This window comes from Heliangelus exortis, chromosome 14, assembly GCF_036169615.1.
Source record: "Heliangelus exortis chromosome 14, bHelExo1.hap1, whole genome shotgun sequence".
Lineage (NCBI taxonomy): Eukaryota > Metazoa > Chordata > Aves > Apodiformes > Trochilidae > Heliangelus > Heliangelus exortis.
The window spans coordinates 17,009,279-17,032,349 of NC_092435.1; the positions used below are offsets into that span (position 1 = coordinate 17,009,279).

At 47.1% G+C, this 23,071-nt stretch overlaps 1 protein-coding gene across 1 annotated transcript; it reads right to left on the reverse strand.

Moving 5' to 3' along the window:
• Positions 1-2,623: 2,623 nt before the first annotated feature.
• Positions 2,624-23,018, reverse strand: LOC139802477 (pre-mRNA 3'-end-processing factor FIP1-like). Its single transcript, XM_071757659.1, has 16 exons — positions 22,526-23,018; positions 21,775-21,814; positions 18,955-19,039; positions 18,382-18,488; positions 17,270-17,328; positions 16,192-16,302; positions 14,681-14,811; positions 13,980-14,104; positions 12,853-12,958; positions 11,281-11,479; positions 10,156-10,182; positions 9,442-9,499; positions 8,834-8,889; positions 7,467-7,665; positions 5,527-5,685; positions 2,624-3,327 (listed from the first exon to the last, which is right to left on the reverse strand). The coding sequence occupies exons 1-16, from the start codon at positions 22,617-22,619 to the stop codon at positions 3,195-3,197; spliced, it is 1,689 nt and encodes a 562-aa protein (XP_071613760.1). The 5' UTR covers positions 22,620-23,018; the 3' UTR covers positions 2,624-3,194.
• Between the last annotated feature and the right edge of the window lie 53 nt (positions 23,019-23,071).

The window sequence follows — 23,071 nt, forward strand, 5'->3', positions numbered from 1 at the left end:
CTTTGGAGCAGGCACCAAGCCAGAGGTGGTTTGGTTAAGGAATCAAGTGGATCTGTCACAGGAGCCAGGGAGAAGGAATTTAATTTTTATCCCACTCCTCAGCTTGGTTTTCCCTCTTTTTATGACTGGATAAAACGAGCAGCTTTTCCCTCAGAAGGCAGATGGATCAAGTAAAGTTGTTACAAGAAGCCCCTCTCCTAGGATGATGGCTTATTTTTATCAGCTTCCCTCCTTTTTTAAGCAGGAGCAATGACAGATCTCTCTCAAACTGGGTGGTGTTGAGAGATCTTCCCTCTCAGGCTCCTTCAGCTGCACCTTTTATGGGGCCAGCTCAGATTCTAAGTCAGTTTCCTACCCCTGTAAAAATGCACCTAGAATGAATGTTTAATTCCTTGTGGCAAACTGACTGCAGGCACGTGCCCATCCCTCTTTCCAGCCACGCTTTTCTGGAGGCTGGCTACTTCCTAACCAGCTCTTACTGCAGAGAATTGCTCCTCACTGGATGACTGAGGTGTCAGACACAGCACGACCTTGCTTTCTGCACCTCTTGGCTTCAGGCAGTCTAGAGCAGGGCCTGTTATCAAAGCCCAGAAATAGCTTAGGCACCAACCCTCAAAAAAGCATCCCTGGCACATGCTGTGGCCTCTTTCTTTGAGTGATAAATTCCCTAAAATCAGTGTATGGTCAGCTGGGTGCTGGGGCCTTTTGATCCTGTTGTTCCAACTGAATGCTGAGAGCAAAATAATTCCAAAGCCAGCAAGGGGCCTGTGGAAAACCACAGCCTCTGTCTGACCCCAAGGAACAGGAAAAGCTGAAGTCATGATTGTGTCTTTCCAATCAATGTGCAGAACCTGTGCCTGGTATGGAGCAGTAAATGTTTATGTAGATAAAGGGTGATTCCTACTGAGTAGTACCAAGTGTCACTTGTATAAAGTGCAGCAGGACAAAGCTGTGGAGCTGGTGGTCAGCTGAAGTGAAGAGGATGCTGCAGAAGGCAGCACCACTTTTACTGCTACTCCATCTCCTTTCAAGGTGCCTTCAACTTCACCAAAATGTCCTGGTAATTTAAATATTATTTCCAAGATCAGCTTGTTAATAGATGTTGAACTTGTTTTGATGCCTTTATAAATTATTGTAATATTACTGAAAAAAAAAAAAAACCCACAACCAACCAAACGTGTCTTATGGGTGGTTTGTTAACCTTTCCCTCCAGTGTGTCAGCCAACACCCTCCCAGGAATATGTCACCTCAACAAGAGACAGTTCTCCAAGGAACTGGAGTTGTGAGGGAGGAAATAATATACTTGTCCTCTGCTCCTCCCTGAGCAGGAGCTGGAGTATCCTGAAGCAGCTGACAGATTAAAAAAACCTGAACAAAAATAAATCCCACCCACCCTTCCCTTCAGTGGTGGCCCTGCTCCTGCCTGCAGCCCACTGGTGCCTGTGGAGCTCAGAAAAGCTCAGCCAGGGAATCAATAAAACTTTATTTAATGAAGCTTAACTCCCCAATTTGGGCATTTCCAAAGCCCCACCTTTAGCCTTCTCTACCACACTCAAGGCAAACAGGTCACCTCTAATCATTCAAATAAAACCATTTCAAATTATTTCTCTTAAATCCAAAGCTGCTGCTGGCAGCCCAAGCCTGCTGCCATCAGCAAAGGGCTTGGTCTGTCTGTAAAAACATTCAAAAACCCCCAGAGGAAGCTGCAGCACCAACTCATCCATTCAAGTGTCTCCATCTCCTCTCCCACCCCACCACCCTTGAGCCCAGGACAGAGGGATGCAAACAGGGATGTGCTCAGTGTTAGTTAAACCTGTTTACAGGTTGAGGAGTTCCTGTCACCACCACAAACTGAGCCAGAGACAAGGGGAGAAGATGTAGAACAGCTCTGGAGAGGCACCACACACACAAAAAACGAAGTGGAACTGACAAGGAGCCAAACACTGGACTCACCTGAGTGTAAAACTCAGTATATTACCAGCATTTGCCAGGCAAAACCCAGCTCAGAGTGGTCTGGGGGCAGTGGCCTCTGGCTGCCCTCATGATTTCAGCTCCATGTTCTGGAAAAAAAAGCCAAGCAGCTGTCCCAGTGGCAGAAGATGGGCTCTTCCTGCAGGAGAGGATGCTGGGTCCTGTTCCCAGGTGGTGTGTGCAATCCTGTCCTCTGGCAGTGGAGGGTGGGCACATCTGTCCCTGTGCTGCAGAACAAGTGTTCTTCCAGAGAACACACACCAAGAGCTCTTGAGTCCTTCTCACCCACTTTGGGTTGATTTCCCCTCTGCCCACAAGTGGATCAAAGCAAGTTCAGCCCAAGTTCCTGAAGGCCATGGGACAATCCCAGCTGAGACCCACCCCCCTCAGCCCAGGAGAAGCAAGCAGGAGGTTTCCAGTCAAAACTAATTCATGAGAAGCTCTGGATCTTCTGTTGGATTTCCAGCTTGGAGGTACGACAGGACTGTTTTTGCAGTGGATGAAGAAACCCACAACCCCGGGGGTTTGAAGTCTTTGCACACCCAGGACAGCTCCTCAAAGCCATCAGAGCAAACCAGGACCTTGTGACCCACCAAGAAAAGCAGTTGCTCCTCACGTGCCACCCAGCTGGCCACAGAGAAAGCAGAAAACATTTTTGTAGCTAGAAAGAAATTTATTTAGGGATGAGACTTTTCACTACTAGAAGCCAGGACTCTAAGCTGGCTCTCAGGATTCTAAATCACACTTTTCTTTGGACAATAAATTTCAAGTCGCACTTACTGTCCTATTCTTCAAAAAAGGAATGATGATGACCAAAAAATAAACAAAAAAACCCCTATCACCTAACTGCATTAGTTTCAGCTGAAGCCATCTTCCATCAGAAACCATAGGATCTGATACAACAAAGTTCTCCCTAGGGATGTGGATGAGTAGAGTAGCTCAGTGCTTTGTGTATAGTACTGCTGTGTTCTGTCCGGTATCAAAAAAACAACAACAACAACAACAACAAAAAGAGTTTAAGCTGCTGGCTGCACAGCCTCAAGAGCACTGCCCCACGCTTCAAAGTCAGCTGCTCTTCCCTTGGAAAAATGAAAAATAATAATAATAAAAAAAAGGAAATCAACCCCTCCCTCCCCAAAAAAAAACCACCCCAAAACATCACCAACGCCACACGCTGGTTCAGACGGAGCGAGTTCCTCCCGCGGGCTGGCACTGGGCAGGGGTCACTCCTTGGTGTCCTGCTCCTCTCCCTCCTGGGCCCCGTCCTCACTGGTCTCCTTCTCCTCCTTGCTGCGCTTGTTCTTTTTGTGCTTGTGACGCCGGTGGCTCTCCCCCTCCTCGCTCTCGTGTTGTTTGCTGGGGAGGGGAAGAAACGTGAGAAGGAAAATGAAATCCGAGCCGGCAGCAGCACAGCTCTGCCCCGGGGGAGGACCTGAACACGTGTGGGGACACAGCACTTCTGTCTGGGGTAGAAAGGAGACAGACTGGGGTGCTGAGGCACCAGGGAAAGGCTTCATCATCTTTCCTTGGGACAATTACAGCAGATGTGGCTGAACCACGGGCAGGAGGTGGTTGCTTTACCCCACACACTGCACCAGGCAGACTGCTGCCAGAGTGACTTCTGGATAGTGTTTACAAGCAAAATCTGTGTCCTCTTCACTCCTAACACTTTTGACACATCTCAAGCTTCAATGTCAAGCTCCAAGGCTGCTGAGAGAAAGAAGAGTCCTACATCAGAGAGGGGTTTGACACTTTCACTCTTGAACGAGGCAAGAAAGGGAGCAATGCAGCTGGAAAAATGTGGGAGGCAGATCCTGTTTCTACTTCTTACTCAGGAATGACCTGGCATTCCACTTAGCTTGGTGCTTTACAACTCCTCTCTCTCCTCATCCAGAACTGGTTTCCAGATGCAGCTGGATAGCTTGGATGTTCCTACAGGATTCCTGTGACATGGGAGAAATCCCAGCCAGAAGTAACCCTGACCAGGACCAGGCTGCAACACCTCCAAGCCCTGCACCACCAACTACAGCGTGCCCACCACAGCCCCCAGATCCCCCTCCATCTCCCAGCAAGAAGGTGGGAGCTCTGGTTTTGCCCACTCTGGTTCTTGGCCCTTCCTGGGAGGAGACTTTTTCCTGCTGCTTCTCAAACTATTTCACTTCAGGGGCTGAAAACCAGGTGAGGTCTCTAGAGCTGAGCATGGTGTGAGGGTGGCAGGATTAAAACAGAGTACAGGAAAAAGCAGACGAGTTTATGACAGTGACACAGTCCAGACACTGCAGCCACCCAGCTCAGTGAGAGGGGACAGTCAGGTGCAGAAACAAATTCCAAGCACAGCTGGGATACCAGTTTAGCAGCAGAGACACCCAACTGGCTGAACCACTGAAGCCCTGACTGAAAAGCTCCCGGGATTTGAGTAATTTTCTGACTTCTTTAATAAACGGTTTCGCAGTCATTAAAATGAAAAAAGGGAAAAGAAAAAAAGAAAGCTGCTGCCTCTCCTCCACACATCTCCAGCCACCTCCTGGGCAGCAAGGCAGCAGTGGTGTGTGCTGGAACAATGCAACTGCCCTTTAATGTTTGAAGGAGCGTCAGTAATTCCCTTCAGACTGGTCAATTTGCAGGAAACTGGAAACTACAAGGAAACCCTTTCATCCTCCTGCAAACACCTTGGACAGGCTCAAAGTGCCTGAAGCAGGGACTCTGGTATGCACTCGAGAGTGGCCTGAAACAAAAACTATTCCTCCTTTGCTTCAGCAGCAAACATTTCCCATCCTACCACTCTGAGCAAGACAGAAAGCATCTGCCTGTGGCTGAAAGCAGCAGAGGAAAAGTCACCTCATTCTCACCTCCTGCCTGGCTCTGGAAATCAAGCTCTCCAGCAGATTCTGACACTGCCTTGGTAAATTCCATCCCATTCTGCTATCTATCTAACACTACATTTCAATTCTGAATTCAAGCTGAGAAATAACCCCTAAAGCTATTGGCTTGTTAGTCTGGTATCAGTTGAGCTTCTGTTTGTTTTCAGTTTGGATTGTGGTCCTTGGCCTTTCTTCTCATCACTGTGTTTCCAAGCCTTCAGCAATCAGTCCTTTCTGGAAAACCTCATCTCCTTAAGGACAAGAACAGCTTTTTGCCTCCAGTCACTATGTAGGAGTTCTTCTGATACCAACTTCAAAATACAGGTAATTACCTACAGATGAATTTCCTCTGAAAGAAGGAAGCACCAAAAAACTGAGCAAGTCTGCTCAAGTCACTGCCAGGATGCAAACTGCCACAACAACCCAGCACTGCCCCAGACCGGGCCTGTTGCTTTGCTTAGATGAATCCTCACAAGAAAACAACCTGCAGGAAATACATTTTCTCTAGCAAAGCCACGATTTTAGGACATCCAGCTCTGCTTCACCTCCCTCCAGATCACCACCCTCCTCAGATTCACCGGGCACAAAGCTCTGAGCACGCAGCGCTGGGTCTCCCGCTCCAGGAGGAACATTTCTCTGCAGCTGGGGTGTTTTCCCCCCCACAGAGCCCCATCCCACCTGGAACAGCTCTCACCGTCTGGAGGATTTGTGTTTGCTGCTCTCCTCCTTGTCCCGGTGCCGGCGCTCCCGGTGCCGATCCTCCCTCTCCCGGCTGCGGTCCCGACTCCGCCGGTAGTCGCGCTCGAAGTCGTAGCTGCGCTCCCGGCTGTAGTAGCGGTAACGTTCATCATCACTGAGGAAGAGGAAGGAGAAGTCAGGCAAGAGGAAGGAGAAGGGGGATGCAAAGCTCCTGGAGAGCCCAGGGTCAGGAGCTGTGCTTACAGGACTGGAGAACCCCACCCTCACCAACCAAATCTGTCGCCTCTTCCTGCAGCGACAAAGACCGCGGTGTCTGTGAGGCTCCTGAAAACACCGTAGCCATCAGCTGCTGCTGCTGCTGCTGCTTGAACCCCAGCTGCAGCCCCATCCTGGTTTTCTACCCACAGTGAAACAACTTTCTTCATTTCATCTTTTAATCCATAGCTCAGAAGCCCAAAGAGCTGAGTGTCACGGCCAAGGGAGAAGCTCAGCAGCAGGTGCGTGGCCAATGTCTCACGGCTTTTACCCTCACAATCCTTCCAGAATATGTCCAAGACATCCAGACACCTTGTTCAAAACCAACAGAAACTTGCTCCTCTTATCATTCTGCCTTCCCTGATGCTGGATTTTACCTCCCAACACTCTTGTCCCAGATAACCTGTAATTCTTTTGTGTGAGTTAGGCTAAGGGACCATTTTCTCCCCCATGAGCTCAAAAAACTCAAATTGTGACAAAGCCTTTCCTTCTTGTCCAAGGCACCCCACACTTGGAGGACCCCAAGCTCAGACACATCCCCCTCTCCCCTCTACATCTCCCAGTCCTTATTCAGCTTCTGAAAGCCAAAAACCTAAAGAGTTAACAAGCCCCACTGCACGAAATGATATTCAGACTCAGAGAAAGGAAGTCTGAAACATCATCCTAACACTCAGGGCAACAAAGTAGACAAATAAATGTTCAGTATCAATTATCAGGGAATGCTCCATAGGGCTACACTGAGGGCTACTTGCCCTGCTTTGGCAAGCATGATTTCAGAGGTCAAAATGTTCAAAAGCACCCAGAAATGCCAACAATGTGCTCAGGAGCACTGATCACGGGACTTGGCTGTGGTGTGACTGCTCAGGAAGTGTGGGAATCTGAGCTCCTCAAACTGCAGCAAGTTGGTCTGGGCTGTCCCTTCCCACCCAAAAAAAAAGAATTAGGAAAATGTTGCCCTGCTGTTTGCTCACCCCCTGGGCTGGGAAGTTTCCCTGCAAGCAGCACCCCTCTGGCAGGAATGCACATTCTGATCGTGTTTTGAATGACTATTGGCATTTCTGAGCCTAATGCCTGCAAAACACTGACACTGCCTGTGACAGAACAAAGAAGTGACAGGTTTGGGAAGAGCTTTTGCAGCCTCACCTTCACTTCAGCTCTCTAGATCAACACTGGGAGGCTGAGAGCTTCCTTTCCCAAGTGCTCCCAGCACTGCTGTCACCTGAGATCACATCAGCTCCCACCAAGGTGGTTATCTCCAGGGCTGCTCCTCACAGAAACACCTGGTTAAGGATTTGTATTTGCTGGCTGACTCCTTCCCCTGAGAGCCTCTAGAGGAGAGCTGAGCAAAGCACGGGTGATTTTCCCTTTGATCTGCCAGTGGCAGCCAGAAGACAAGATGCTTCTCCAGCCAGCTTTTCACACTGAGCTGTGAAACACCCAGTGAACAGAGAGGGGCTACTTCATTTACTGGCCTCTCCTTACAGGTGAGAGAGAGCAAGTGTAACTGGTTCTGCTGGATTTAGTGAAAAAAAAAAAACCCACAAAAATAAAACCAAAAAAACAGATAGGAAATCAACCAGTGACACTGGCTCCTTGTTTGCCCTCTAGTTATTGACCTGAAGTGTCACCTCCCCGGGCTGCTCAGGGCAGAGCTCCCTGCTGGGCACCCTGAGCACTCACTTGTTGTATTCACTGGTGGTGGGGGTGCGGTCCCGGTCTCTCTCCCTTTCCCTCTCCCTCTCCCGGTCCCTCTCCCGCTCCCGCCTGGAGCCCGAGTACTCCCAGTGGCTGCTGCTGGAGCTGCTGGTGCCTTTGTCCACCGTTGTCACCCAGGGGGTGTGAGACGTGGAGATGGGTGGGTAGCTGATAAAACCTGAATCTGCAACGAGAGAGCAGAATCCCTGATCATCTGAAAGCTTCACAGCATCCCCTCTGGCCCTCCCTTTCCACAGGTTCCCTCTGGAGGTACAGCTGAATCCAAGGAGGATTCCAAGGAGGACTGACAGCCCAACTCCCTCCTCCTATTCTCCCTTTTTCTGCTTCCAGCAGTTTGACAAGAACACGTGCACACTTTTCCCCTGAGGAACATGCTTGCAGGAACAGCAATTCACAGACACTGCTGCCAAGTGGGACCATGGTTCAGTGGTGGGCTTGGCAGTGCTGGGTTAACAGTTGGACTTGATGGTCTTAAAAGTCTTTTCCAACCCAAACCATTCAATGACCCTAAAACCTCCCCAAACCCCTTCCACAGCACATCACTGCCAGGGCCATGCACTTCCCCAGTTCCTGCTCTCTGCAGCTCCCACTGCACTGAGTCTCCACTGAGAAAAGTTTTGATCCATCCCTCAGAGATGTCCTGACTTAAGAAAGCAAAGGTGCCTGCAATGCTGGGGCACCCTTTTCCAGCTGAGTTCAGTGAGCTCCAGGCTCTTGGCCACCCTTACAAGGTCTCACTTCTAGTCTGGTGTCAGAGACAGCACAGGGCTCTACCAAGGAGGTGCCACCAAGTGCTGGTCACTGAGAAAAGGGGGGAGAACGTGGGCACTGCTGGCAGGGCTGCAAGAGGGCAGCAGGGAAGGTGCTGAAACTCTGGCACTGCCTCATTCCTCCCAAGGGGAGGCAGATGCCTGCATGTGCCTGTAGGCAAGGGAGATGCTGAAGTGTGGGATGAGGGCATGGAGAAGCTCAGGAGATGCAAAGCTGCTGGTTGGGCTTCTCCCTGAGGGTGGAGGAGAAGGAAAAGAGTGTTGAGTGAGTGTGAGCAAGTGTGTGTGTGTGCAAACAAGGACATGGTGCACGTGGGGAAGGTTCTCTGTTGCTGGGAATCTGCACTGATTCGAGGCTTAGCACTCAACTACAAAATTGCTACAAAAGTTTCCCAGACATCTTCTGTTGAGGTCAAACTCAGCGTGTGGGGGATGGGGCACAAGCAGGACTGTAATATTAGAGCAAGCATGATGTCCACCAGCTTAAAAAAGGCCTAAACTATCAAATACCAGAGAACAGAGACAGAAGCAGCTCAATTGTTTGCTCTTTTCAGTGCTCACCTGCAGAGTTGTAGCCAAACGGAGGAGGCTGCCTGTTATTGTAGCTGGCTGGCTGGCTTTGGGGAGAGAGGAGAGGACACAAGTTACTGCCAGCAGTGACCCTCTGCAGGTAAGTCTGTGCTACAGCTTCACCTGATCTGTCCTGAGCCCTGGGAAACATCCTCCTGGGAAAGCCATGGGTTGAGTGAATCTCCTAACTCTGCACTGCAAACCATCAGAAATGGCTGCAGGGGCAGCTGCTTGGAATTGCTTGCCCTGCTTCAGCCCTTTCTTCTGCAAAGCAAGCAGAGTTCCTGGGAAACCACCAGTGCTTAACAAAGCACCAGGAGAATCTTTGCAGAAAACATCTGGAGCAACACAACTTCCTGTCATCTACTCTGCTCTAGGCCTAAGCACACACCCTGAGTTTTATTGAGCCCTCCCCGTGCCACCAACGTGACAAATCAAAGAAAATGCACCCAGGATTCTGTACAGATTCTGCTCTCACCCCCCACCACCACCAACCCCAGCCCAGATCAAGACTCACTACTCCTGATTTCAGACCTCTCCTCCTCCCTTCCTCACTCCAGAGGAGCTGGGCCCATGGCTCAGCCCAGGTGTGGTCTTACCCATCCAAGGTTGGAATGAGGAGAGCTGGTGGTGGTGCCAGAGGAGGTGGGAACAACCCTAAACACAGAAGCAGAAATCAGCACAAAGACCTCACAGCTTGCCATGAGGAACAAGCCTTGGTTGCTGTTTATAGTTCAAAGCAGTTAAAGCATCTTTTTTTACCCTAAACAAGGCCCTGTTTGAAATGGAATAATTTGCCTTCAGGGTTGTATCTCCTACCAAAATTAAAAGCCCACAGCTGTGTTAGTTCTGCAGGGGTATGGAAAGAAAAATAAAAGAACTGCCTTCTATTTTGGCTTCTTCATCTGAAGGCTAAGATTTATAAAGGGGCAAAAATTAACCCTTACAGTCCAGGAAAGTCTGGGTCTTGGGGTGCAGACATGCTGCAACTACAGGAAAGGTTTTAGTGCTCCATGAATAACTTTGCCTCTTACAGAGGAGGTAACAGAGAATTCACCTGGTTTTGGTTTTTTGTAAAGAAAGCCAATCTCCTGAGCACCTATACTTTAAAAAATCCTAAGAAGAGCAGCCCCAGCGAGCTGGCTGAGAGGTCTGACACTTGAAAAATGGCCCAGATGTTAAACATGTAAAGAGCTGTTATATAAAATCATCCTGGGCTTCATCCTGCCCTGTGTTACTTTATCCTGATGCTGAGATGGGGCCACCTGAGTGCTCAGGGTCACTGCTGTTATCAGGAGCAACTTAAGACCTACCTGGAATAGGACCGGGTGGTGGCAGACCTGGGGAAAAGAACAGAACAAGTGAGGACAACAGGGACAGCACCTCCTCTCTGCACCTGAAGCTGAACCTAAAAGCACACTTGAATTCACAGATCTGAGCAACAAGACCAACAGAAAAACTGGTGCTGTTAAGCACTAACAAGCCTACAAATTATATTTTTTATATTTTTTTTTCCCAAATGACGAGCTCTTCAGCTTTATATTAGAATTTAAATCTTGCTGCTCTCTTGCACTAGAAAATTCCTTTCTCCACGTGTGTCAACACACAGACAACTGATTAGGCCTTCAGCACAACTGAGGGAGCTGGAAAGGAGACCCTGCTGTAGGTGGCAGTGTGTCCTCTTGCTTGTTTGGATTTTTTAAAAAATTGGGTTTTTAAAAAAATGCCCTGGTTGCAACCAAAACAAGTGAACAATTTCTCTCAACTTTGCCATGTCTCTGTGCATTATTTAAGCCAGAAGCAACAAAGGCAGAGCCATGACTCACTTTGGATCATGGTAAAGGCCTCATCTGAGTTATATTTTGCTTTTAAAATGAAGCACTAGACACTGGACTCTTCTAGGGGCAGTAAGAATCATCCTGCAGTGGAGGGCACAATAAAATGCACAAGAACAAACACAGAAAAATCCAAGTCTGAGTAATTCAAGGAATAAACCAAGCAAGAACTGACCTGGATTAGGAGGAAAGTTGTTTGTTAGAGCTGCTGGGGCAGAACTGCCAATTCCAGCAGCACCCCTGAAACACTGGGAATCAGCCACTGCCAGACAGGACCCTGAACTGGACAGGACAGCAGTTCCTGTGCTCTTGGCTTCCACCACAGATAAACAGGAACCCACTTTATTTATATTTACCAATAAAGGGGATTGGTAGCACCCAAAGGCTCTCTCAAGGAAACAAACCCTAGAGTTTTCTTCAAGAAACTTAAGTGTCCATGAGCAAATGCTAAACAGGCTGATGGAGACACTGAACACAGGCTGCACTGACTGCTTGACAATCCCATAGCATTTACACCACAAAACCTTTGATTTGCTCCAAGCCTGGGGTTGGTTCCAAGCTCCAAGCCCCAAGCCTGCCACATATTCCTGTGTGAACACATACCTGGAGGATGCAGGGGAGGTGGAACAGAAGTAACAGGTGGAGGAGGGTGGAGGAAGTGTGGTGGAGGTGGCCCAGCCAGTGGGGGAGGTGGTGGGCCTGTTGGTGGTGCAAAGGGCTGTTGCTGAGGTGGTTGTTGGGGCTGTGATGGCTGCTGAGGCTGCTGGGGGGGTTGTGGCTTACTTCCGTGGTCTCCAAGGACCTTAGAAGGCAAAGGAAGGAGAAGAGAGGATTTTAAATCTTGTTGTGCACCTAAGAACCTCACTGTGCTGGCATAAAGGGGGGAAATCAGCAAAACAGGCAGCACTGTGGGACTGGGCAAGACCAGGCTGTGCCAAAACCCAAGGGATAACACTTTTTGGGGTGGAAGCATGGTCAAAGCAGTCCATACCCTTTGGGAGGTATTTTCTCTTCCACACAACAGTGCCAGACAGCTGACATTTCAGGGTATCAACACATTTTGTCCACATGAACAGGCTGCAGATTAACAGCTGTCATAGCTGAGGGTGACACAGTAGTGCTTCCTTTTCATTTTTTTCCCTTCAAAACAAATTCATCTTTGCTGAAGGCAGCAAGAGGCCAAATTCTGCTCTAGATGGTGCCCATGTAGGTAAAAGGAAGAGTGGATTCCCACCTGACAAATGCAGGTCACATACCCACTAGTGCTGAAGGAATGATCAACAAGCAGGGACACCAGAAGGACCTGGAAATACAGGTGTCAGTGCTTGGGAGGGGGAGGAACAACCACCACTTCCCAAATAATTCTATCTCTCTGGCAAACTTTTTTTTTTTTTTCGACCGTTGTTGGCAAAATTTGGAAAACAGACCACTAAAAAAAGTAAATAAATAAACAGACCTCAAAAACAGGTGTAAAAGGAAAACTGAGAATTGTGTCTAGGCAGGGGAAAGGTTTCATGTTTGGGCTTTCCTCAGGGAGTTAGGAGTGGTTGGTAAGAGAAAGGTGGTTAAGAGAGTTCTCAGTCCCCAAACCCTACACACAGCACCCTCCTCCCTAGGAGCCACTCAGAACTTTATGGTCAGACACTGGACATGAAAAACTGAGTCCAGTTTCAAACCCCAGGCTTTTCATTCTTAGTGAGGAACAATACCCAGTAACACAGGCCTGAGGTGTGGGCTGCATCTAACCATGCTGAGACTAAATGTGACTTTAAAATAAAAAGAAACAGGAGCTCTTAGTAGAGGTTTTCTATCACAGGACTGGAGATTCCAACCTGACAGTGTTGGGAAGGGAACAATGCACCTAAGAACCTCCCAGCTGCACACCTTGAGGGATACCTTGGGAGAGCTGATGGGAAAAAGAACTTGGGTCTTATCATTCAGATGGGAAGGGCAGTTTTCAAAGGCCAGTCCCTAGCTCTTAGCAAGGTGAAGCTTTTAACACAGGAATTAATTCCACTTGCAGAAGGGAACAATACAGGCAAACACCTCGATGGGTTTGATATGCTGCCTGCTGCTTTGCAGACAGGAACTGTGACACAGGAGGGCAGGAATGCTCAGGGTTGACCAGAAGTGCAAGAACATCAGAAATTTGTCCAGATGGCACAAAAGTTTTACCTGGATTGGGTTTTCCTCCGTGGCATGTTTATCACGGCGTCTTCCTTCTACTCTCCTAATTGTGCCTGCCTGGCCACCAATCACATCAATTGTCCCACCCAGCTTCCTGGTACAAAGTAGATGCATCTTTTTAGGCTCAAAAAGCATTAGAAGGAGCAGTTTTCCCCACTGTTAGACTTCTCTTGCACATTTTTTTCCACCCAGGAAAAAAGAAAAAATCAGCAGCACTCAAACTGGCCAAGAGGTGAAGGAGAATTTCTGTTTTCACTTCTAAGCAATTTAATCTCTGCCAGCCAGGGTGAATTCAGTCTGAACACCCAGAAACACAACATCCAGGTGTAATATCAGGGATTGCATGCTCTGCTTCAGAGCTGAAATCCTTTACTCCCTCTCCAGATTTGAACAATCATTCCCAAGTCAAAAAAACCTCGTGAGATCTGTGTGACAGCTGGAAACAAACCTGACTGATTTGAGGGCACTATGAAGGGGGACAGCAAAGCCAGCAAAGTGCCTCAATGCAAACAGGCTAAAGGAATGATCTACAGCTTATGCTTGAAGCATGCAGTTGGTTCTCTCCTTGGGCAAAGCAGAAGAGTTGGAATACATGACTGACTTCTGCAAGGCAGGTGTGCAAAGGATGTGCTGTGAACAAAGCAACAGAAACACCCAGATCCCAAAGCTCTGCCTCTTCTGGGTTTCACATAGTTTTGTTTTTCTAAGGCTTTTGATTAAAAAAACCTCATGAACCTCTTCAGGTCTGAGAGGTTTTCCCAGCAGAAGCTGCCAATCAAAATGACCCAATTGTTTTGCTTTGTCCAGCCTTGTGGATCCCCTCTCTCACTGGAGGCAATAACTCATCAGCCCAGCACACAGCTCCAGAAACCAACAGCTCCTCTTATCAGCTGCCTGACATGTAACCCACTCCCACCCAAGGAGCCAAAGATTCACATCGTGGGAATAAGCCAGGTTAGCACGAGCAGGCAGCAGTGTCAGCCTTCAAAGCTGAAGTATTTGTGTTGTTTTTCCTAAGAAAAGCTTGAGGAGATTCAGATATGGCCTAGGTGGGTCCCAGCTCCCCCCCTGAAGAGCACAGTGCACCCAGGCTTTCTGGCTGCTCCATCTCTTACCTGTTAGGAGGAGGCCCAGCCTTCATACGTCCTCCCACCAGAGCCAAGAAGTCTGTTTTGAATTCTGTTTTGATGATGTTGTTTTCCACTTCTTTTTCAGCATTTCCTGTCCTTCCTTGCTGAACCTATGGAAAGCAATGTATAACACCAGGGCTTAATGCCCTTAGTTGCCCTGAATGAAGATTAACCCTCAGCACAGCAAAAGGGCTCCCTTGGGGAACAATCACAGGACTCTTGCAAACAAGCAACCTGTTTTTCAGCCAAGGCAGCAGACATTTCTGTAAAAGGTGGCTATTCCAGCCTCAGCCTGCTGTCCACTGTCTCCCTTTACAAGCCCAAAAGTTTAATAATCTCATATCCCTTTTCATATAGTCCTTAAGTTAAAGCTGGGTTTTGTGGTATTGACTCTGGACCTTCCAACCAGACACCCCTACAGCTGAGCAGCCTCAAAGTCAACTGGAAACCCAGTCAAGTCTTGCTACTGTAGTGGTTCAAACCTGCCAGGCAGCTGGAAGGGTTTGTTCTGTAAATAAAGGATTGTAGCAGTGAAATGTTATCTTTAAAGACACACTTTTGAATTTCTCATGGCTGAAAGGAACAGAGAACAGTTAGGCAGTACAGTATCTCCTCTTCTTATCTCTGTGAGTACAAAAACAAGGCCCAGACTTGCTGCAGGGTATGAGGAGGAACGTGTCACCTACTGTGATCTTATTTTCCGTGCTGATGGGAGGAGCAGGATCCAGCCCAAGCTGAAGCCGTCGCTGCTTTTCACAATAAGCTTTCCATGTTTCTTCATTGAATCCATAATTAAAGTAATCAGAAAGATCAGCACCTGGCAAAGGGAGCACCAGTCAAACACAGGGATTCTAGCATGCTTCATGAGACAGCTCTGGAGTGGAAGTTTTTTATTGCTGTGTCTCAGGCTACCCAAATAATTACAGTTTGGTCCCAATCCTAACTACAGATCCTAACTCCCAGGATGAAGGCTGAACAGTGACGTGTGCCAGGTCAGCACACACACTTCTCAGTGACAGAGGTGGCCACAAATTGCTTGCCAAGAAAACAGAGGTGAAGAGCTGCAAGGAGCCCTGTCAGGCAGACCTCACCACAGCAAGCACTGCAAAGCCTGGCTGAGGTGTCCCTCAAACACTCCCCTTGCAAAGGCCTCCTCAGCCAGCCCAGGTCCAAACCAAGCAGCTGACACACATTGGTAAGGTGAGCTCTTTGACCATGCTGAGCTTGGATCCACACCTTGAGGCTTAAGTTTATCTTCTAGGCCTGTCACTCCTCCTGTTGTGCCACCCAAATGTGCATATTTTACCAACACAGACCCAGCAACCTGACATTTATGGATCTATTTTATCAGCTTACTTCTCAGCTTACTTTTCTGAACCTCACTTCATTGTTTTCCTTCTAATTTATTTTCTTCCTAGCCCCCTCTTTCTCACTTCACAAGCAAGAGGAAACCCCCTGCAGAACAAAGGTTACATTTCCTATGTCTGCACTAGCTGCTACTCATCCCAGAGTGCTCTAGTGCTGGTTACTTAGTTTAATTACTAAGTTACTTGCTGCTTACTTATCATTTATCTTCTAAAAGACAAATAAAGTACAAGGACTGGCAGGGAAAATTATTTCTGAGAAGAGGCAAGTGGATTTTTTTGCTTCAGTTAACCTTTCATCTTAGCACATTTTATGAGAGTAGCAAGAGGAAAATTTGGATCTCTTTGGTTGCTTCATTTACTCTTGCATCAAATTCAGATGAAAACCAGAAGTTCATTTGTAGCATCCCAGGAAGACAGAACAGACCATGAACATACTAAAACCCACTCTGCCAAGTGCCTTTTTGTCTGGATGGTCTAGATAATTATGTCCAGAAGAAATTGCTAGGTTCTACCTGGGGCAGAATCCAGCAAAAGGATCAGGCAATGCAGCTTTTCTGAAGGAAAAATCCTACCCCATCTTGTCAAAGCTGACAGTGTTTGCCTAAATTAAAATAGAGTAAATTAATAGAGTTAAAATAATAGAGTAAAAAACCCAATTTCTGTGTGAAGTCAGTTACTGTCACTGACGAGACAGGCATCAGAGGCTGAGCACTTGTTCCAGCTTCCCTGTTCCTTAGCAGCAATAAATGGACAGAAATTCCAGGTGAAATTCACAAGAGACAACTTAAAACTGCAGAGAATATTTACCACAAGAAACTGTGAGGCCCCACCTGGTTTCCTCCATGGTTTGTCTTCAAATGAATCTAAATCCACTTCTATAACAGGCAATCCATTTATATTCCCTGCAGCATCCAAGTCAATACCTTTGGGCTGCAATTTGGCTTTGGAGAGAGAGAGAAACAATTACTATTTTTAATGCAATGCCTTTAATCCACTAATTTGCTGAGTAAATTACTCCAGTAAAAAAAAAAAAAAAAAAAAGAATAAAGTGCTACTGTGAATTCATTGCTGACTTTATAGCACGCAGGTAACCACAAGCAACTTTTTAATAAAAATTACTTCAACCATTCTATAAATAACTACAACACTTGCACCTGAACAGCAGAGAAGCAAATTTAACCCAGATTGGTGCTACAGACAGAACAAACTATTAGAGCAGGCACAAAAGTTATCCCAAATGAAAACATAAATTATTTTTCTCCCCAGGCAAAATATTTATTTCTCCCAATTTCTCATAACAAAAGACTTGATCACCATCAGTCTTCAGTAGAGCATATATCCACTAACAGGAGGCAGCAAAAATGTGATGGGTACAGAATCTTCAGGGGGAATTATTTCTTGTTTTTAAGTCATTTGCACAGAGAAATTAATGGCAAGAAGTAACATAAAGCCCATGAAAGGACAGTCACACATATGCAGTGTAAACAGTGGGGAAAACTTCACCTGAAGAAATGTGCACAGCTGACACTCAAGGCCAGGGTTTGTTTCTTTTTGTATCTTACACTGCAACTGGCTCAGCAGATAAACCACAGACTTAAAGCCTCCAGTGCAAGACTAGAGTTTAGAAATACTCTGTTTTCTTACTGTTCAAGTAATAATCAATGTTTTGGGTTTTTTCTATTTGAAACAGAACTATAATCAGGCTGTTTGGTGATGGGGAATTAAATCATTCCATCACACCCACACTGTCCTAGGAGCACTTCTCTCTAAGAAACACTCTTCCTATTCCTGGTTTAAACAAGATGCACTAATTTGATAACCAGAGCCCAAGATTTGCAGCTGCTCCAGCTGTCAATGCCAGGTGAGTGAAATATTGCAAAGAGTGAAGGATAAAAGTAAGAGCAATACCTGAAGCAGATGCTCCATAGCCTCTACCCGTTTTTAAGTTTAGATTCATAGGAGTTCCCCTATATGAAAAAGAATCACTCCATTGGTAGTTGAACATAGTGTTTGGCTTAAGATTTTCATGCAAAATACACTCAAACCCTGACATCCTTCAGAAGATGCTTAGTTCACTTGGGTTTATTGATGCTTCTCTACTATTTTTAGTAAAAAAGTCTCAAACACCTTAAAAGTGAGACTCATCTGCAACCAAAGTTTCTCTAACTACAGAAACCCAGCAAACATCCTTACTGACTGACACCATAAAGTTGTCCTGGACATTAGAGAAAAGGTTATCTCAAGGATTGGTGGTTACCATTCTGCCCAGGACTGTGCTGAAATATTTAAATGGAACTGAACACCATGGAAACCTCAGTGGCACAAGGATCACAGAATGAGGAGGGAAACATAGAAGCAGATTTCAAAAAGCCTGACTGCAAAATCTAGTGAGCTGCTAACAGATGGAGCATTGCTTGTCAGAGTAATCCATCAGACCAACCACCTCTACAACCAGGGAAGGAAATTATCCATAAAGTGGAAAAATGAGAAGGTGCTACAAGGTACATGCAAGTCATTTCCTTAAGAGGAAGGCTGGTAGCAACAAGCAAATAATGCTGTCTTGTCACTTTTATTCAATGCAAATTAGGCACAACTTTTGTCAGTGACATAACTTCCTGGTTTGCAATTCCAGCCTCACCACTTTTGATTCATGAAAAATTAAGACATCTGAAAATTAGTAAATTCACAGCTTACACAAATTCTTATCAATACAGATTAGTGTTCATGAAGTTTTCACAGGTGATGAGTTACACTTCCCACCTTTGATTTTGCCTAGTAATTATTTCCTTAATTTTCCAGCAGCAGATCCAGGAATTATCATTCCTATTTAACAGATGGATTCTCCACCAAGCAATTGCAGGACAGAGCTGCCATTCAGCTTCTAATCCCTTGCTGGTGCTCCAGCCATTACCCCCATGTCTCCCAGAAGGCAGATCAGCTCTCACCCCCACTTCCAAGCCCAGTCAACATGCCAGAGCTACCCTAGACCAGAAACTGGGAGGAAAACCAGCAGTGCCTACATGTAGGATGGTGCTCCCGTCTTAATGTTGCCAATTGTCACTTTCACATCATCATCATCACTGTCACTGTCACTGTCATCTTCATCATCTTCACCACTTGGAAGGGCCTAGCAACAAGAGAAGTACACAGGAGCTCAATGATACATGAAACTGGTCAATTCCCCAGGACAGTCACCTCACAAAGCTTGTATCATGAAGGACTATTGGAAAGAATGATTCTGGTATACAGAAATAACTTTCTCCTGCACTCCAAGGCTATAAAAAAGCCTTCCAGATATCCAGGGGTGCAGTTCTGCAAGATACACAACCTGAACTAGCACCTCACCACTACAAAAGGGTCTAAGGAAGGTGCTCCCAGTTTTCTCTCCTTGGCTGAAAACAAACCCATCAAAAAGCCTGGAGGGAGGAGGGGGCGGAGAAGCAAGGCTCCTCTTTCAGCACTTTCAGGGCACTCCTCCAGTACAAATGTAACATGTGAGGCATTACCAGCATCTTTACACTTCCATCTTTTTATTCATGAGCATTGGGAAGCACAAAAATAACCCCACCTGCCCTTGGCAGTGGGACACATACATGCTGTGACATCTCTCGGTCTTCGGTGTTGCCAGGCCGGGTCTCCTGAGGAGCATCTTGCAAAGGATGAGAAGATTCTGCATGCCTGGGAAACAGGAGAGAGAAAAGAAAGTGGACAAGCCTGAGGTTCATCTCTAGATCTAGAGGTTCATCTACAAACCTTCCTAAAACACTTGGTCCAGGTGACTTTCATCTAATGGCTTTATTCAGGGATACTGTTTATTCTTCTGGCAGTTTGCTCAACGACACAACAACAACAACAAATCCTTTGTCCTTGCTTGGTTTGGGTTGGAAAGAACCAAGTTTTGTGCTTCCAAAGAGCACCTGACAGACAGCACAGCTGCCTGGCCAAACACCACTCAACAGCTACACCAGCTTTCAGCTTTGGTGCAGCACAGTCACAGCTGTGACCAGAATAAGACCAGAATAAGCAAAACCTCACCCAGTCCTTAAGGGTGCTCACAGCTAGACATAAATTTAGTCAGCAGCAAGGGCTTCTGTCTCATAGAGGTGAAGGAAAAGGTTATTTTAGTGTTTCTACAAATAGTTTACATTAAGAAGGAGTTAAAATTCAATGAGGACAGATAGCTATCCACCCAGTCTTCTCATTCATAGCAAATTAGTCCTAATGCAACAACAGTCAGGTTCAGATTTACCCCCAGCTAAAGAGTTCACACAAAGGTTAATGTTGTTTATTGCATTAGCCAAGCAAGAAAGTCAAACTGATATACAGAGGCTAGAAAAGAGTTTGCTAAGTGTTCCAAACTAAAACAGAGATTGTTTTTCTCTAATGTCATAGGTAGAACCTAGGTAGAACCTAGCAGAATCTCAGAAAAATTCCAGCTTTTCAAAAGAGTCAGTGGCCCAGGTCCAGGAAACCCAATTCTCCAGGAGTACTTTGTGGAGATGTTGCTACTAACTAAACCCCCCATGTTGGATAATAAACACACACAAAATTATCTTCCAAAAGAAACACACATCACACCTCACAGAATTCAAATACTGCTCAGATTAAAGCCATTTCAGAGGCAGCAGGAAGAGAGGCACCAAACAATTAAGCCAAAAGATCACACTAATGCAGCTCAGAAAGCAGTTACTAAGCATCAAAAAAAGAACAAATGAACAATTTCAGCTGTTACTGAAGCTCCCATATTATAAAACCTCTGCAGGCAAAGAAATAAAACAGTCAAGCCAAGATCAAAATGAAGGGATGAAGGTTCAGCAGCTAACCAGGGAAGCACAGGTCCTTTTTTCACCAAGTTCCTGAGGTGACACCTGAAGACACTTTAAATTATAAAACGTAGCCAAGATCTCCAAGGGACAATCAGGCTGCAGAAGAATTTCAAAGTTGCAGACAGGGGCAATCACCCAAGGACCAAAAGATGAACCACTGGAGAAAGTCCCACAGGTGGCTCCAAAACCTTTTGTGTTTTGTTTACCAAATCCAAGCCACTCATAATGTTGACCTCAACCTCAGAATTTTCTTGAGAATCCAAGATGAATTAAGGCACAGTGACAAGTATTACCTTCAGCTTCAAATCACATGAAGTATCTGTGGGGGTGCATTAAAATTTAGGAACTGGAGTTCAAACAAACATTGGCAAAGTAAAACTTTCCCCCTTAACCTGTTTGCTGCCCAGGAATGAACAATCTGACAGTTCCACAGCCACCATCTGCACACAGAACACATGTCACTGGTCCCTAATTTCCTCTGAATGCCACCATAACCCCCTGCACTGCTGACAGAACAGCATCCTGCACAAACTGCTGGTATTTAATGCATCCTGGAGGGAATGTTAACGGATGCTGCATCCCAAACTACACTGATTTTTGCTTCATGACTAGAGACAAATGCTCTAGACAAGTCAACAATGCCTCCCTGGAGCTGGAGCCATTGAAAACATTGCAAACAAAGAGTCATTTTTCTTAAAACACCCCACAGCTCTTCATTTAGGAAGATTCTCATTGTGCAACAAAGAAGAAACAAAGGAGAGGATAGAAAAAAAAAAAAAAGAGAGAGCTAGTGTGGCCACTGATACTCTTCCTTCATGCATCCTGCAGTTACTGGAGACAGTTGCAGGGAATTCAGATTTTTACATCCTGCTTGTAAAGTAAAATTACATTCAGATGGAGGTGACAAGGAACAATAGGTTTATGCAAGCTAGCCATAAATTTCTATCTAAAATAAAAGTTCCTCCTTCTCACAAAGCTCATTCAATATTTTGGGTTAACAGTTTACCAAGTCTGCCTAAAACTTGGTTTTGAACAAGTGTTACATATTCCCTAAGCACAGGATACTTACAACAGAAGCAGAACAGTATCTGGAACTTGAACAATCTCAGAAATCTAGATACTGAATTCATATTGGCCTTAAAGGACAATAAATATTAAAATGAACTTCTGACGATGCTGAGCACACACAAATCTGGTGAAACTCAAGTCTTCTGAAAAACCTCCATCTGAAAGTTTTGCCCAAATAATTTGTTCATAATTTGTTCATGTCAAGATTTTAACCAAAGCTCAAGGTTTTTAGTGTTTGCAGGCACAGGACACAGTTTTATCACTACCAGGCCAGCACAAAACCCAGTTCTCAAGGCACCATTTTTTTCCCCATGGAATTAGAACTGGCAAAACTAATAAAACTAAATAGAAAACTAACCTCAAGTGTTCCCACCTCAAGTGTGGTGGCATGAAAACAGAACATGCTGCTGCTCCTGGCAGCAACATTGGTGTAAAGCACTCACTGAAGCCATCCTTAACATGGCTTGTTCTTCTTTGCAACCTATATTGTCATAATTAATAAACAGCCTCTGGACTCACCCAGAAATTGGTCCATCTTCTTGTTTACCAGTGGTGTCATCTGCAAAAACAATAACAAAATTATTCAGAAAAAAAAAAGCGCTAAATGTAAGCACAAAGTGTGTCACAGCTACAGAAACACCCAGCAGTGCCAAGGAGCTCTAAGCCCAAAGTTCTCTTTTCAACTAGAAATGGAGCAACTATAAAAAACCCAAACCACTCAACAAACAAAACCTATCTGCAAAGCCTCACATCACTGACACCCAGCAAAATCCAGAATACAAAGTCTCCCAGCAGAAGGAGCAAAGGGAAACACCACATAAGAAACTGAAGTCGGCTGTGAAGGTCTTTATAGGGGCTTTTAACGAGCCAGGGAAAAAGAAACATAAAAGTATTCAGCCGAAAATTCTATGAGGAGGACAAAGACGTTTCAATTAAGTCCTGCGGTTTTCCCAGGCTTCCCCCCCGCAATTCCCCGTTCACTCGGGGGTTCACTCGCATCGACCACGGCAAAAAGACTCGGACACTCCAACTGGACCACAGCACCACTTCGCTATTGTTAAGAGGACAATAACCCATCCCTGGCCCCACAGAAAGCAGCTCCAGCGCCTGTCCCCAGGACCAAGCTCTCCCGGGGAGCTGCCGCCCCCCCCCGGCTCCCTCCTGCCCCAGCCCGGGGGCGGCCCGGAAGGCGGGGTCAGGGGAGATGCTGAGGGTCTGCCGGGTGCCCGGCATCGCCCCCGACCCCTGTGCCCGTGCCGGCGGTACCTACCCCCGTACAGCCAATGCTCCTCATCCTCCTCCGCCTCCAGCGGGGCCGCTCCCGGCACGGCGCCCGCCGCCGGCGGCTCCAGCTCGGTGGCCATGGCCGCCGCGGGGCTGAGGGGAGCGGGAAGCCCCGAGCTGCCCGCCCTCCCCCGCGGCGGCAGCGGCAGCAGGAGAAGGAAAAGGAGGAGGGGAAGGAGGAGGCGGAGGAGGAGGAGAAGCGGCGGCGGCGGCCGCCGGGGCCCCGCTAGGCTCCCGCCGGGCCCTGAGGCGAGGCGCGCATCCGTCGGCACGGAGGGGGGAGATCCGCAGCCGCCGGGCCGCGCCGAAAACGCCTGGCTAACGCGCCGCCATTGCTCTTTCTTTGGCTCCCGCGGGCAGGGGAGAGAAGGAAAGGAGGCGCGGAGGAGGGAGAAACCCCCCGGCCTGGGCGCGGAGGCCGCCGCCCGCTCCCGCCGCCACAAAAGGCACCGGGCAGGGGGGGGGGAGCCCGGGGCCAGCGCCGCGGCGCAGGACGGGGCCGGGCGGGAGCGCGCATGCGCGGGGGGAAGGG